Here is a 15,482-nt window from a genome sequence, read left to right on the forward strand (position 1 = left end):
TAGAACACTGTGATAATCAAGATCAGTATCTGTGTGTGTGTGTGTGAGAGAGAGAGAGAGAGAGAGAGAGAGAGAGAGAGAGAGAGAGAGAGAGAGAGAGAGAGAGAGAGAGAGAGAGAGAGAGAGAGAGAGAGAGAGAGAGAGAGAGAGAGAGAGAGAGAGAGAGAGAGAGAGAGAGAGAGAGTGTAAGTGTGTGTGTGTCTGTCTGTCTAAAAAGGTCAAGACTTAAAACAAAACAAAAAAAACACACGCTGGTGCTGCACCTCTGTGGTGAGGCTCAGATTACACACATACACACACACACACACACACACCTGGCATGACAGCCCTCTACGCAAATAATTCACGACTGTCAAAAGGTTAACAACGAAACTGGGCACTGTTTTCATAAAGTAAAACACAGCAGGACACACAGGCATATATAGAGACGCACAAACACACATTGAAACATACGGTACATGCACACACACAGAGATACGCACATATATCAACCACACGCAAAGACAGGCACACAGTAGGAGAGAGAGACAGAAAAAGAACTAGAGAAAGAGAACTATGTTATGTTCACTTTCCCTTTATAGTTCTTGTTTTCCTTCCATCCAAGTCATTGTTAATGTTGAGTTTGTTTTGCTGGTATTATACTGATATTCTTTTGTGGATAATATTCACATTATTCATCCTTTGTCCTGTTCCTAGTGCCTTACAGTACAATGTGCTTTGGCAATACTGCAAATTCACCATGGTCACGCCAATAAAGCCTCATTGAATTTAACTGAATTGAGAACAAGTGAGGGAAAGAACGAGAACAAGAGGGAGCGAGAAAAAGAGAGGACAGAAAGACAGAAAGATGGGTAGAGACAGAAAAAAAGCAAAACAGAGCAAAAGTGGGGAAGACAGAGAGAGAGTGAGAGACTGATGGAGAGAGAGAGAGAGAGAGAGAGAGAGCGAGAGCGAGAGAGAGAGGCTGGAGAGAGGTGCAGGCATGCCACTGCCCTGGCTTGTCTCTCAGCTTCTCGTGTTACAATCCTGGCTACCAGGCGCTAGTGCAATCGGCATCAACACACACACACACACACACACACACACACACACACACACACACACACACACACACACACACACACACACACACACATATACACACACATATACACACACACAGTCAGCAGGCCAGGCTAAATAAACCTATGGTGCAATCCCACAGTGTGAGGACCAATTGTAGCATGGTGTGAGGGTCAACCTAATGCCAGGGATCTAAATTCCTGAGAGAGAAAAAAAAACAAGTTGCGACCACTGGCACACTTTGAGAGTTTATGCACCACACAGGCTCCGTGCTGTACTGGGCTGGGCCTATTATGGGGACAATATAGTATCAGCACCTTTCCAACACCCACTGGGATACTGAGCAGTTGTGTACGCTGCTTGCATGTTAGACATAATGATGACATACAGCGCCCGGTGAAAGTGGGCCAGTACCAAATGCGTTCGGGTAGCTTACCAGCAGGTTTCTAGTGCACCTCTACGGAACTGAAATGCGCCTGTATGGGTGCAACAGGGTGCACTTATGCATGGGGAAACATAATTTATAACTCTGGGTGCATTTCAGTGTGGCATTCGTGATGAGATTTAACCGCGTGCGTTTCCCAGTGGACTGAAAGCACTAAATGCTCCTAGTAATGGTCTCGATAGACGATTTCTGTGAGATCTGTCCCAGTTTCATTGATTCTACTCAACGCATTCTATTTTTTAGTATGATTATCAAGGCATTTCTGCTTTATTAAACTGCATACTGCGGAGAGTGACAGGGAAGATGAGAGCCAGATTTGAATTTACAATATTACAAGTAGCCTGTGTGGTATGCAGCTTAGCCCACTGAGCCACCAGGCCGCACCGCATTTTATCATCACACTTACACAGTAACAGATTCCCCAAACAATTATAATTTTGACATAAGGAAAATTATTTCAGCTTCTTTCCGTAGTTAAATGAAGAAAACAACACATGAATCCAATCTATTTCAGTATTAAATCTCGATACTATCATCATTACAATACTCTTAAGTATTGTAGTAATATTGTATCAGAAGCTCTCTGGCAAATCCAATCCTCCAATATTTTTAAATACTGTATAAATGTCCTTGAGTCAGGCTGAACTTCCATAATATCTGAATCTTATGTAAACTGTCATATAATTTAGTGGACTCAAATAAAACAGTGTGTGTGTGTGTGTGTTTCCACCAACCTTTCAGTGGCTGCTTGACCTCTCCGTTCTCCCTCTTGATCTCGTTCATCACCTTGTGTTTCTTCTTCTCCTTCTCTCGCTCTCTCTCTTTGACCTTCTTCTTCTCCTTCTCCTCTCTATCTCTCTCTTTCGCCTTGTCCTTATTTGAGTGTTCTGTGGAGGAAGAGTGGAGGTTTTTGAGGTCTTGATGGTAGAAAAACAGGTGTGATTTACTTATTCACACACACAGAGACACACACATTTATTACGTTTGTGAAAAAGGTCCTTTGGCTTGAATCAATTCCCTGACCCCGTATCTGAACTCTCACTATGGCTACGTTCACACTACAGGTGGAAGTGGCCCAAATCAGATTTTTTTTTTTCCTACATGTGATGTGACACAGGTCAGCAGTGTGAACACCAAAAAACACATGGAATCTGATCTTTTTAATTCCGATTCGGGTCACATTTGTATGTGGTCCTACAGATCCGATTAGAGCTGAACAATTAATCGGGGGAAAAAAAATGAAATCACAATATGAACTTGCAATTTCCAAATTGCAGAGGCTGCAATTAATTGCTGAAGAGAGAGGGGCATCCAAAATTGATTTCTAAACAAGGTGTTTTAGAGCTACAGATAATCTTTGGTCCATGAATCAAATACAATATTGGTGAAAATCATCATACTCAAAATTAAATCGTACTCAAATCCTGCACAGGGACATCTATTTTTTTTAACAACATTACTTTTCTTTAAACAATTTTAAAGTTCTAATATAAATATACATGTACAAATGTCATGTCTGAAAAACTTGTCATGACTGATAATATGAATCAGTTTAAATTGCAACTGCAATATTCTGTCAAATAATTACATAATAATTGATAAAAACATTTTTTGTCTATCTTTCAGCCCTAGATCCGATACACATCTTATACGTGGCAATGCGACCTGAGTCTGACCACAAGAGAACATGACTGCAGTGTCAGCGAAAACCTTCACCCTTAACCTTTCCTTAATCTAGTCTAATCTAATCTTGCAACATCCCCAAAACGGTCCTCATATACGACCACTTTTCTAGGTTTGCTGTTCTTGTGGAGATATTTGGAGCTTCATCCTCCATGTCCAGGCTCCACTTCTGCTACTACCGGACGCTTAGCTTTCCTTTCACTGCTGCAACAAAGTCATCGCTCCACCCGGCTTCTACTCATCTCTCTCCTGGTTCCCCAACGATGGAACGAACTTCCCATTCCTGTCAAGACAGCAGAGTCCCTCCCTGTCTTCACTCCTGACCTGAAAACTTCAATCTCTTCAAGAAGTACCTCATGTTTCCCTCTCCTTCCTGAATCACATCCCCCATTCTCCCTCATGTTCCGCCTCTACTTGCTTTAATATGCCCCCGTCTTGGAGCTGTGAAGTCCTCTACCTTTTCTCCTCGGTTCTTATTTCCTTTCCTAGTACTCTCTCTATCGTACATGATCATTCTAGTGTTAAAGGAATATTTGTTACATCTCTTCTCAGGTTACGGTGGCTCTCTGAATCTTGCCCTCCTTACTATTGCTGGTCTAGAAATTGGAGCTCACTCTTCTGTTGCTCTCATTGTAAGCTGTTCCGGATGAGAACATCAGCTACATGCTTAAACTGGGGGGAAAACAGATCTCTCTCTCTCTCACACACACCTCTTTAGTTGTTAGAGTGTTTTCAGAAAAACATATTTCTAGGTGTGTGTGGACACTGCAAGAATCCAATTTGATGAGCATCTCTCCCTCACACACACACACACACACGCACACACACACACACACACACACACTTCCCCTGAGAACCAGCACCTCTCACCTCCAGCCAAGCTAAGAAAACGCTCTCCTTCCCAAAATAACTCTTTTTATATCTATTTATAAATTATATGTATTATTCTTTTTTATATCTTGCGTGCTTTGATTATTTTTTCTTTTATTTCCCCATAAAGAAATAAAGACCCTTCTTTATTTTTTTTTTCCATTGTAATTCTTCTTCTGGCATTTCTTTTTTGCTTTTCCTTTCCAAAGAACTATTTCTTTTGAACTCGGTCAGATCCGTCTTGAAAAGGAAGCTGTGTTTTCAGAGTGTTCACTCTCCTGTAGACGTGGGGAGTAGGAGAGTGTCGAAGTGAACACAGTGGGGTTGGACTCACTGTTTGCAGGATCAAAGGAGAAAAAGCTTTGAAAGTAAAAAGGCTTAAGGGAGGCAGTAGGAGAATTAAAGGTACATCAGTACCCACTTTTCACCGACCAAATACGAGTATTTAAAGGAATACCTTGACATTTTGAAGTTTAGTTGGTCGTTTTTCTTCACTGGTTAGCTTGTAGCTAGCCATGCCCCTTGGTTAAAATAATGAATGCTAAGAATGCTAACAAACCATTTTTAGGGATGCTGCATGATATATGTAGCTAACCTCTGTCTGATGAAGAGAAAAAACCCCAGTAAAATTCAAAATATCAATTTAGTCCTTTAATTTTGAGTACTTCACAATTGCAAAATACATTATTTTTTGTAATTGTTATGCAAAAATAATATTATATAATCATGGTTTCCCTAAGAAAAGTTGTCAAACCTGGATGAAGCTGCCTACATAGGAAGCCTGACACAGATCTAGTGCCAGATTAATGGCAGCATAATGACAAATGAATCCATTGAGCACTAAATTAATAAAATGCTAAAATCTGACAGGAAATCTGAAAACATAACTACATAATTATTTGATATAAACATTGCCAGCAAAACTTAGGTTAGATACATTTAGTTTTCCAATGGGAAGGAGAGATAAATTAGTCCAGGTGGCTGGTCTGGCCTTTAACACACTGGGGAAAATGCTGCATTATCACAGCTGGTGAGAATAGTCTCCCCTCTTTTGAACTCATGAGAACCACGCTGAAAAAGACGGGGCAGTATTAGACGGGGTTGTCTAGTGGTTAGAGAGACCATCTCATAAGCTGGTTACAAGTTCAATCCCCAAAATGGCCACATGTCCTGTCAAAGTTCACCAATCTAATCACTCATTAAGATGCTCTGGTCAAGAGTGTCTGGTAAGTGGCTAAAATGTAAAAACAGGATGTTTTTTTTTTCAGAGGTGTGGACAGGATAACACAACAAAGCCAGAAGTGAAAATGAATCAGAAATGAATGGGTCCGAAACTGAAAAGTTTTGTTCTTTGGTGTTTCGAGCAGTATTTCTATTTGTATTTGTATTTTAATTTTTAATCAAAAGGACATTCTCCCATCTAATTTTGTAGTACAATTAACACACAGTATAATTCAAATAGTGCTGTGCTTAGTAGTCTGTAGAGGAATCTGTGGGCTTCACAGAAACAAAGCATTAGTGCATCACAGCTTGAGGATGGGTCCTATACGTTTCTGACTTCACTTTGGCAATTACAAATATATACTGCTATGTTTTTCTTTTTTTTTGCTATACTCAACGGCAGACCAGCGCTCCTGGACCTGGTAAGAGACTCAGTTTCAAGGCCACGTCACCCAGGTGGACACTCGCCGTCACTGGGGATCAAACCTGGGACCTTCCAGTTACACAACAGTCTCTTGAACACTAGACCACTCTGCCTAGTGGTTAGAGGCTATTTTTACCTATTCTTGTAATCATTTATTTTCTCCTGTTTAAAGTTTGCTTTTTCTTGGTTTCCTCGTTCACTGTACTTTGTCAGTCTCATGTCTCTTATTTCAGTTCCAAATGTAACCAATGGTCACTGTTTGCCTTAAGCCTAGCTCAAACAGCAAACCCACCATTAATAACATTATTGTGATAATGTGATACTCTATTGATCCTTGTAGGCAAATTCTCCCCTCCAAGAAGGTCAGAGCAGAGCAGCGCTTCAGCGCAGCGCTCCTGGAGCTGGAAATGATTCAGTCTCTTTGCTCAAGGACACTTCCCCGCACAAGGTCTTGAACCCAGGTCCTCCTGTTGAGGAGCGGACTCTCTAACCATTAGGCCACTCAACACCTGCAGCATGTGACTAAGTGCATGCTGAAAACACACTGTGTTATCCAGTCCACTACCCACAAAGGATCCAATCCAAATGGACAATTTCCAATGTCAATTTAAGAGTGAGTTTATGGGCAGCTATGTCACAGAGTCAAGGAAGAAAACTGATCCTCTTTAGTATGTCAAGGAAGAAAATTGACACACTCTAGTTTCATTATTTGTAGGCAAATCCAGCTGAGAATGGAGCATTTTAATCCTTAATGTATCCAGGTTTGTTAGGCATGAATGCTCTTTTTCAGCAGCACCCGGCTTCACATTCATACAGTTAGAGGGGTGGGGGCATTGGGGGGGGGGGGGGGGGGGGGGGGGGGCGTTATTAATTCCCCCACCCACATTTCCCAGCTGGGTCCAGGGATTCAAATCCTGCAACCTTGCGGTCTTTCTCTCTGACATTTAGGCAACTGAACAACAGTTCTGTACAATAAAATAGTATTTTCTATTTCAACCTTATCACAAAGATAACTACAGTACATTATAAAACAGTGTAGTATAGGATAGCTTTTGTCTTCAAGTATAATTGGCTGAGTTACATTCAAAGCCATTGTAAAATAATTGGTAACTGCACACCTGCAAACAGCACAACAGTTCATTTGAAAATTAATATGTCAACCACAAATTACCACTCATACCGGTACTAGAGCTGTAATGTCTGGCAGAATAACAAAATTTACTGAAATTATTGAAGTGAAAAGCAGATATAGGCGCGCTACTCGTGGGTTTTGTATTATAAGAGGGCAAAAAACTCATATGATGAAAAACATATTTTTTTACTGAAATTATTATTTAATTATTATTGAATGAAAATACAAGATTTATTGAACATTTATGTTCTTTTTTCATTACAATTTGTTCTGCTTTGCGTCATGCCTAACAACGCCTTTTAGACATTCTAAAAATAACTAAATCATGGCCTGTCACTTTTTTTCTTATTTAAAATATAGACACACAGTATAGCCCATTTAAAAGACTGGTTTCAGATAATGTAGAAAGCCTATAGGCCAACATCAAGGCTTGTTTGGTGTTCTCACTGACTGCAGTGGCTGTTCAAAACATGTCATGACCTCCTAAACTAGCCAACTGGAAAAGGGTGGCGTCACACACACATCCACTCAGTGACCCTGCTAGTGTGTCAGTGACAAACGCATAAAAAGAAGCATGTGCATATACAGTACATGCACAAAAACACACACTTTGTAACACTTTAGTTTGACAGTGACAAACACACACGAAAACAAAAACACACACATGTCCATTGATGAGACAGCCATAAAACAGACATGTGTGGCTTCAGCTTTTGTTCAAATATTCATCATATTTTCCCCTGAGGGACCAATAAACTTCATCTTATCTTATAAAATAATAAGATGGCTTACTCTGGCTATACGCAGCGTATTTGTTATGTGATAAATGGCCTGAAGTCATTAGATCTATAGAGCTATATTAGGATATAAAATATTTATGTACGATGTTTCAGTGTTCTAATAAATGTTTCAGCGTTACAATAAACGAATGGAGGAGTGATTAATACAGCATGCTACGCCTGTCCAACTGTGGAACATGGAGTATAAACAAGCTACAGATCTGCCTGGCTTCGTTCTGTCTCCCATACAGCTTAGGGTTACAGAGGGGGGCGTGGTGCTGTACCAAAACAACACTTACCCTATAATGGCGGGCGGCTGTCATATTGTTATGACAACAACGTGCAGTTTTTAATACATAAACCTCTCCAAAGGCAATCAAAATTTTAAATGCGCATTAATGATACGAAATAAAAAATAATCTACCTAAATCAATTTACTGTCGTGACAGAGATTATAGCTTGTTTATAACGCTGCATATTAGGTCGGCACTATTATATCGATGTTTGGATGTAAATAGCGATATATAGGCAAAAGAAACGCGTTACAACGTGAAGATCAATGGTACAACGCAACATTTCTGCAGCAGCACGAGAGCAGCTGGTCACCATGTAACAACCAGGTCGCGCGACTACTGCCCTGGAACGCTGTGGAGCTCGAGGGTTCACGAGCGGGTGAATAGGCTACGAAGGCAGGCAGCCATAGCCTGTAGAAATAACGTCTAAACTTGAATAAATAACCACTAAACTCGATATGTAAAGCTTCCCAGTTTGACAAACGTGGATAAAGGCAACAGCAACGTATTCTGGTTGAGCTTAAACAACATTTAAAAACGTTTTTGCAACAGTAGTCCAAAAATGGGACTGTCCAGACAAATTACGAGGCAGACAACTGCACACTCAGGGCCACATGTTCATATCCCAAGTGGCTGAATTCACGATAAGCTAAGCAGCTAAAGGGGCAGCACACTGACTATAAACACAAGCAAAAAAAACTTTATAAATTCGCTATATCAGCACACAAAGTTAATTGTTTACGTGCGTAAAAGCGCACATTGCCATTGAAAATAGAGTATACGGGCCTACCTTTCTGTGGCAATATGACCTCCCCGTTTTCTCTCTTCATTGCAGAAATGTTAATAAATCCGCTGATATTGTTGTTGTTATTATTATTACTACTCCCAGGTCCAGCGGTCAACAGCTTATGTTTCTTTTTCTCCTCTCCGCCTCCTCTCCTCTTCTCCCTCTCTTTCTCCCGCTGTTTATCTTTATTAGGTTTCTTGGGTTTGGAGGAGGAAGGCGCTTTATGGAGGAAGAAATCGCTCTGTTTGAAGACTTTGTGTATGTTCGTCGGTGGTTGGGATCCACCAGCAGGCACCGAGGGGCTGACGCTGCTTGCCTTGGCCGGGCTGAAGCTCCACAAACCTGGGTTGCCATAACTCTGCTTCGGCGGCTGCTGGAGCTTCTCTTTACTGCTACTGTTGCCTCCCACTCCTCCTTCCCTGTTGAGTTTCTTGGGTTTAACGCTCCTCTCCTCGACTCGGACCTTCTTGGGCGGTGGCGGGTTGAATTCCCGGGAAGACTGAGAGCGGTTGTCCGGGGCTCCTTTAGCCTCGGTCGGCTTGACGAGCTGGCTTTTGGCGGAGGCGACTGCCGTGGCTACTGCAGTAGCAGCCCCAGTGAGGTGAATGGAGCCCAGCGAGTCAGCCATCTTGAGGCTTCTCTCTCTATTTACTCTCTTCCCCCAACGGCCACCGCTGCTGTTTTTGCGCGAGGCGCTGAGGCAGGCAGGGAGGGGGCGGGGCACAGGCTTGACTGACAGGCAGCCAGAGAAGAGGCGGGGCAGAGGTTTGACTGACAGGCAGGCAGGGACAAACTAGGGGCGGGATTTAGTAGCTGTAGCTATGTAATATTTTGTGGAAATAGGGAGGGAGAGCAAGACTCCAAGCAATGTCGCAGTGAGGGAAACAGTATTATGAACAGTATCAAATAGGATCATGGGAAAAATTTTGTTGTAACTGTTATTAAACATCTAATTTTAATCATAATTAACATTAATATAGAGTAATATAAATAATAATATAAACATCTAGGCCTTTGCAGTAAACCAACCTGTATGTATATCTGTCAATCTCTGTCAATCAATCAATCAATCAATTAATTAATCATTCAGCCATCTCTGTACAGGTGCAGACACTGAAGAGCATCATCATTGGTTGAAAAGATTATATTTCATCATTTAATTAAGCTTAAAATAAGATGAAACTTTAATAATCCCCGTGGAGAAATTGGGTAGCTGCAGCGTCAAATAGTAACAGGATTCAGCTAAGAACAAATAGAATATAAATATGAATATAGCAAATGGGGTAATATATAAGATGTGCAAAAAAATGTGCACAAGTTCACATCAACAGGTCTACAGGGGCCACACATATGTACTGGAAGTGTCCAGGCATGTAGATGTGTCCTGCAAAAACTATTCACCTTATCAAATACTCCAGATAGAGATACCATATAAACAGAAAAAGAGACAATGTGCAAGGTGTCTGTTTGATTAGCACTATCATAAGAGAACATATCAGATCATATTTATGAATGGAGGTAGTGTAGGTTCAGAAAGTGTCAGGAAGCAGGAAGCATTGTACAGCATCATGGCTGCTGGCTCCATGCTGCACCTTAGGGGGGATGAGGCGGAGGCTGAAGATGCTCTGCAGCTGCATCAGCTCATCATAGATGGGGCGGGAGGTGCTGCTGTCTGGGATGGAGTTCACTTAAGTCCTCATCTCCCTCCTCCAGGGTGTCCAGGCTCGGCTCGGCCCTATACAACAAGGACAGCTGTTCTCACCAGTTTGTTTATCCTGCCTGCGTCTCCCGCCTTGATGTTTCCTCCGCAGAACATCACCGCAAAGAGCAGCGCACCGGCCACGACTGATTGGTAGAACATGGTGTGTGTGTGTGTGTATGTGTTGAAAAGGAAATGATCACATCAAAGAGATAAACTTGCCTCTTTCATCTACTCTTCACAACTGGACGAGCTTATCCCTCTGTCTCACACACACACACACAAAACACCATTATACAATGCCATAACACTTCTGCAGTTGTTTACACTTTGATTTATTTGACTGAAAACATTTCTGCTCTCAGACTGATTGATTGACGGAGCTTTTGGTGCAAGGAATGTCAGTGTCTGACAGCTAACTGTGAATACTGAGCTTGATTATAGGCTGTATGAGCCTGTATAACTGGTCATGAAAGTTGTTAAAAGCTTATTGTACGAGCCAAAAGTGGAAGTTTGATGTTTGAGGTGTGTCCAAGGCCTCGGGGAGTGGCTGGCAGGGAGTTTTTGACCATAACTCTCATACCTACCAAGTTATTTTATTTTGTTTGAGTCAAATACAGTATATTTGCTTTGTCTTTCATGCATTCACAACACTTTTTTGGATCATTATTTCCCATTGTGGCAAAGGAATTTTGAATCTAGGAAAAGAGACCACTACACATATTTAACTCTTCCAGAATCTATGTGAATATACCCCAAAATTCCTCAGTCCAAATAAAGTCTAGATTGGGGCTGTAAAGGAGAGGTGAGGCCTCTTTAAACAACTTCCTCAGACAGCAATGTCAGCCTGCTGCTACACTGTACAGTGATTGGCTATATTTATAAGCCATTACATAACATGTTAAACTGCTCTATGGGAAAACTGAGGTGACCCAGTTAAGATTGCAACCTGGCTTAATTTATACTACACTGAGAGTGTGTGTGTGGGACAGACTGTACATCCATATTATGTTACTGTGGGAGGGTGTGAGTGTGCTATATACAAACTGCATGTATTATCTGCTGTCTGAGTAAAGCAAGGAGAGAGTAGAATAAATGGGGGGAAAGTTAGAAACAGAGTGTATATATGAAAAAGTAAAAGGAAGAGAAAAGGTTAGTACTAGTAGTGAGGGGCTTGTGTATCTACACACTTTATTCTATGTTTTTTATATGCAATGTATGCAGTTTTCATTGACTAACATATGTGAACATTTTTTAGGCAGCACACTTTGTTGACATATAGCTTTCTTCCATTAATACAAATAATATAAAGTCCATTTTGATTTGAGGGAGTATATTGCCATTTTTTCTTTTAAGCGGACATTTAATGTTTAAGCGGAAACATAAGGGAAAACTGAATTCCACCAGTTTTACAGTTCTATCAAAGTCTCTGCACTGTTTAATTGGCAGCCAAAGTACTTTTCCCTGCATGGCTTCCAACTTTTTAACAAGTTGCTCAGTGGGAACCGTCACTCCAGGCCCTGACGGAAGGAGGATGATACGCTGTTGCAGAGTACACTAATTATCCAATGATAAATGCTCTCAGTCGTGATAATTACAATCCATTCGGGTGATTTCCCTGTATTCACTGGCTAGTCCTGCACAACCACAGGGGAAATAGGATATGCATGAGGAAATGTGTATCATTTATTCCAGTTATGATTGTAAAACACAAACAATCGTAGGCGCCGTGATTCTAATTTGCGCTTTTATCAAGTTAAAGTGCTGTAACCTGCACTAGAACCATAACTCAGATCAAAAGGACAGACAGACATGACACCACAGACCAAACTGCCCCAACCTCCACTGCTGTAACAATTACACAGGTAATGTTGTACTGTGGATCTATAGGTAATTAGTCAGAAATAGGTAGTGGCTACATCTGAGCAACAGGGAATACCTGCAGTGTGTCTGCCCACCTGCTGTGAGTCTAAATGTGTGTAAAGGGAATGCAAATATGAAGCCCTCGGGTCTCTGTGTGTGTAAGAGAGTGAGCAAATGTGTCTGTCCCACCTGCAGTGATTAATTAATTGTCATATTAATGTGCGTCTGTGTATGTGTGTGTGTGTCAGCAGAGCCCCCAGGTGTGAGAAGGGATCTCCTGCTGTGAGTCCCAAAGAAAATTGGATGGCAACACACACACACACACACACACACACACACAAAGATGTACCCAATTAGTAATCTCTCTACAATCCAAGGCCAGATAGAGTATATTGTGAACTATTGACATTAGCTAGATGTTCGTTTTGGAGTCTGCTTTGATAGACATGACCTGTTTACATGGGTGGAGCTGTTAGCCAGTAGGGAGACATGCTGAAAATAATTTCTTTAATCTGATAATTTAATGTGGTTTGAGAGAGAAGTAAATCAAAGAGATTTCTTGGCCAGCTGTTTCTGCTGGCTGGCTGTCTTTTTGTAAATAGCCGGTGTGACGGTTCCAAACATGTTGACGAATTCTCCAGCAGACTCTCTTCAACATTTGCTCATCCACTCAAGACTCAAGTTAATACAGAGAACACCAAGATCAGCATATCTTTACCTGATGTTTTCTGTATTTACACACACAGAAACGCACTCAAACTGTCTCTCATACTCACACACACACCAGTCTCTCATACTCACACACACACCAGTCAAGTGTCTCCTGCACACACACTTTTTGGTTACACAAACCAAGTAAAAAAAAAAACAGAGGCGTGTCTTTACTTTATGTTGTTCATTTTTACTGATTGATTTCTGCAACATACAAACATGTTGGGATGTGTGAGTGTGTGCGTGTGTGTGTGTGTGCGTGTGTGGGAGGGGTGAGCATGAGGAGGGGGGGCGTGGCTGAATGAGAGTCCCACGGGAGGCGACGAGCAAGCAGCAGCGAATCACATCGCTCACGCTCATGCCGCTAACAATGATTGGAGGAGAGGGAGAAGGGGAGGGGCGGGCTCTCTCTTAAAGGCACAGGTGGGCTCTTTCTGAGAACAAGGCTAGTGGTTGGAGGGGAGGGGGGGTGTTGATGGTGATGGGGTGGAGAAAGAGAGAAAGAGATGGAGGGGGAAGAGAAATAGATGAAGGAAGGAGGCAGAACAAGAGAAAGAGTTCAAATACTGTGTCTCTTTTCAACACATCCAATTCAAGTCTACTCAGGAACATTCTGTGTTACTTTCCAGCACAAACGTGTTAAAGATGCATTAATCCTGTGTTGCTAATAGTAGCTGTTGTGTTGCAAAGTAACACGATCTGTTGGAACACGGATGTGTTGAAAATGAAAGACTTTTTTTAAAAGTAAAGAGAGGAGAAATAGAGTAGGAATGAGATGCTCCTTGTCCAGAAGTTCCACCTCCAGTACTTTTCAACCAGTATCAGACTTTTCAGCACACTTTGTAAGTGTTGAAGAAAATTTTTCATTCTTTAATATGCATCAGAAACCAACTGAAAACAGTGGTTGTAACTGTTCACGGAGCATGCTGAGAGAGACAGAAAAAGATATAAAGGAGAGTATTACAGCAACAAAAAGAGGAAGAGAGGGAGGGAGAAACAGACAGAATGAAATGGAGAAAGAGGGAAAGTGATAAAGAGAGATAGGCGAAGAGTGTAGTGGGGGATTGGGAAGGAGGGGGAGGGGGGTTGGGCAGTGGACTTGTGACGCAACCAACAACCGCGTATACAAAAATAACTTTTAAAATACCATTTACAAAAAAGACCATTATTATTATTATTATTATTACAATCTTATTCGGAGCCCATTGTAGCCATCTGAAAGGGGGCCGGCTGGCAGTCGATGCTTTTCTTTTGCCAACCGATTAAAACATTTTTCTTTTCAATCTTTTAAGCATATAATTCAAACATAAGAACAAAATAAAACGACAACCCTGAAATATTTGCCAGAAGCAAAAACAAAAGGGCAGCAGAATAATTTACAGTTTGAAGGGAAACATTGTGAGGGGGAGGAATCATCATCATGCACTGAGTTTCTTACATCTTCTGTTAATAAGAATATTTAAGAGATAGCAAAAAAAACTTTTCTGAAATATTATATACCTAAGTTGCCCTGTACAGTTCTTTATTTTTTTTTTATAAAACAATGCATATATAGTTACGGTAGCTATCGGAGGAGAAGTTAGCAGAGAATGATTACAAAAAAATCAGGAGGAAACAGTAGTCCTGGGTCCCTAGCCGTTGTTGTCTCATCATCTTTTGAAGTGTCTACGCATACAGAAGCAGGTAAAGTACGGGTTTGAAATGAGGCCATCAGACCAGAAACCACACAAGTCCAGTTTGTACAGGCGGGGTTGTTCTGGGAAACCAGACTTTACTGTTGTTGTGACTTAATTCAACTAAACATCTGTGATGGGACTTGATCACCGCTCTCACCCACCCCGCTTTTCTGTAACATCCAAGCCTGTCTCTACATCAACCTGTGACATCAGACCCTGTGAACTGGTAAATATTTATTGACAAATAGTTTTAAGCTGCATTATCTAAAGACTAGTTTCAAGTGTTGTGTACACAAATTAGCTGAAGATAGAAGAGGCTGCATACTTTCAGGTAACATTCACTCCAAAAGACTGAGGTTGACTGTACAACTACGAGTGCATTGACCATTAAAAAAAAAAAAAAAAAAAATCAAAATGGACTTGCATGGTCCTTGGTCTGAGGGCCTCAACTATACTGGGAGCAGAATAAGAACAGAAAAGCAGAGGGGAGGAGGAAAGCAGAGGAGAGCCTGATAAAAAAAAAAAGACAAGACTGAGAAAAACAGAAGAAAAAAAAGAACTGAACAGCAAAGAAGAGTCGAGCCCCAAATAGAGACTACAGGAGGAGAGAAATGAACAGAAGAGAAAAGCCAAATGAAGGAGGAGTGTCATTGGCTGTCTGCTCTGAGAGGTGGAGTAAGGCAGGCTCATGGTCCCAGCAGTGAGAGGCAGAGCCACAGAGCTGAAGAGTTTGGACATTACTGCTGCGGTTTAAAAGCTCAGTTGTATCTAGTTGTGATATTTCTGGGTATCACAGCTGGGAGACTTGTTTCCATGGACAGGTTTTAGCAAAGCAAC

At 41.4% G+C, this 15,482-nt stretch overlaps 1 protein-coding gene across 1 annotated transcript in view; it reads right to left on the bottom strand.

Annotated features, from left to right (window-relative positions):
* The window catches only part of LOC139919796 (lysine-specific demethylase RSBN1L-like), a 32,110-nt gene extending 22,786 nt beyond the window's left edge, over positions 1 to 9,324 (bottom strand). Inside the window, exons 1-2 of the mRNA XM_078282245.1 lie at positions 8,700 to 9,324; positions 2,242 to 2,394 (exon numbers count right to left, since the gene is read on the bottom strand). Of these exons, the coding sequence (XP_078138371.1) occupies positions 2,242 to 2,394; positions 8,700 to 9,324 (778 nt within the window). The remainder of the gene's footprint in view (positions 1 to 2,241; positions 2,395 to 8,699) is intronic.
* Positions 9,325 to 15,482: the final 6,158 nt, after the last annotated feature.

The sequence above is a fragment of the Centroberyx gerrardi genome, chromosome 24, assembly GCF_048128805.1.
Source record: "Centroberyx gerrardi isolate f3 chromosome 24, fCenGer3.hap1.cur.20231027, whole genome shotgun sequence".
Taxonomy (NCBI): domain Eukaryota; kingdom Metazoa; phylum Chordata; class Actinopteri; order Beryciformes; family Berycidae; genus Centroberyx; species Centroberyx gerrardi.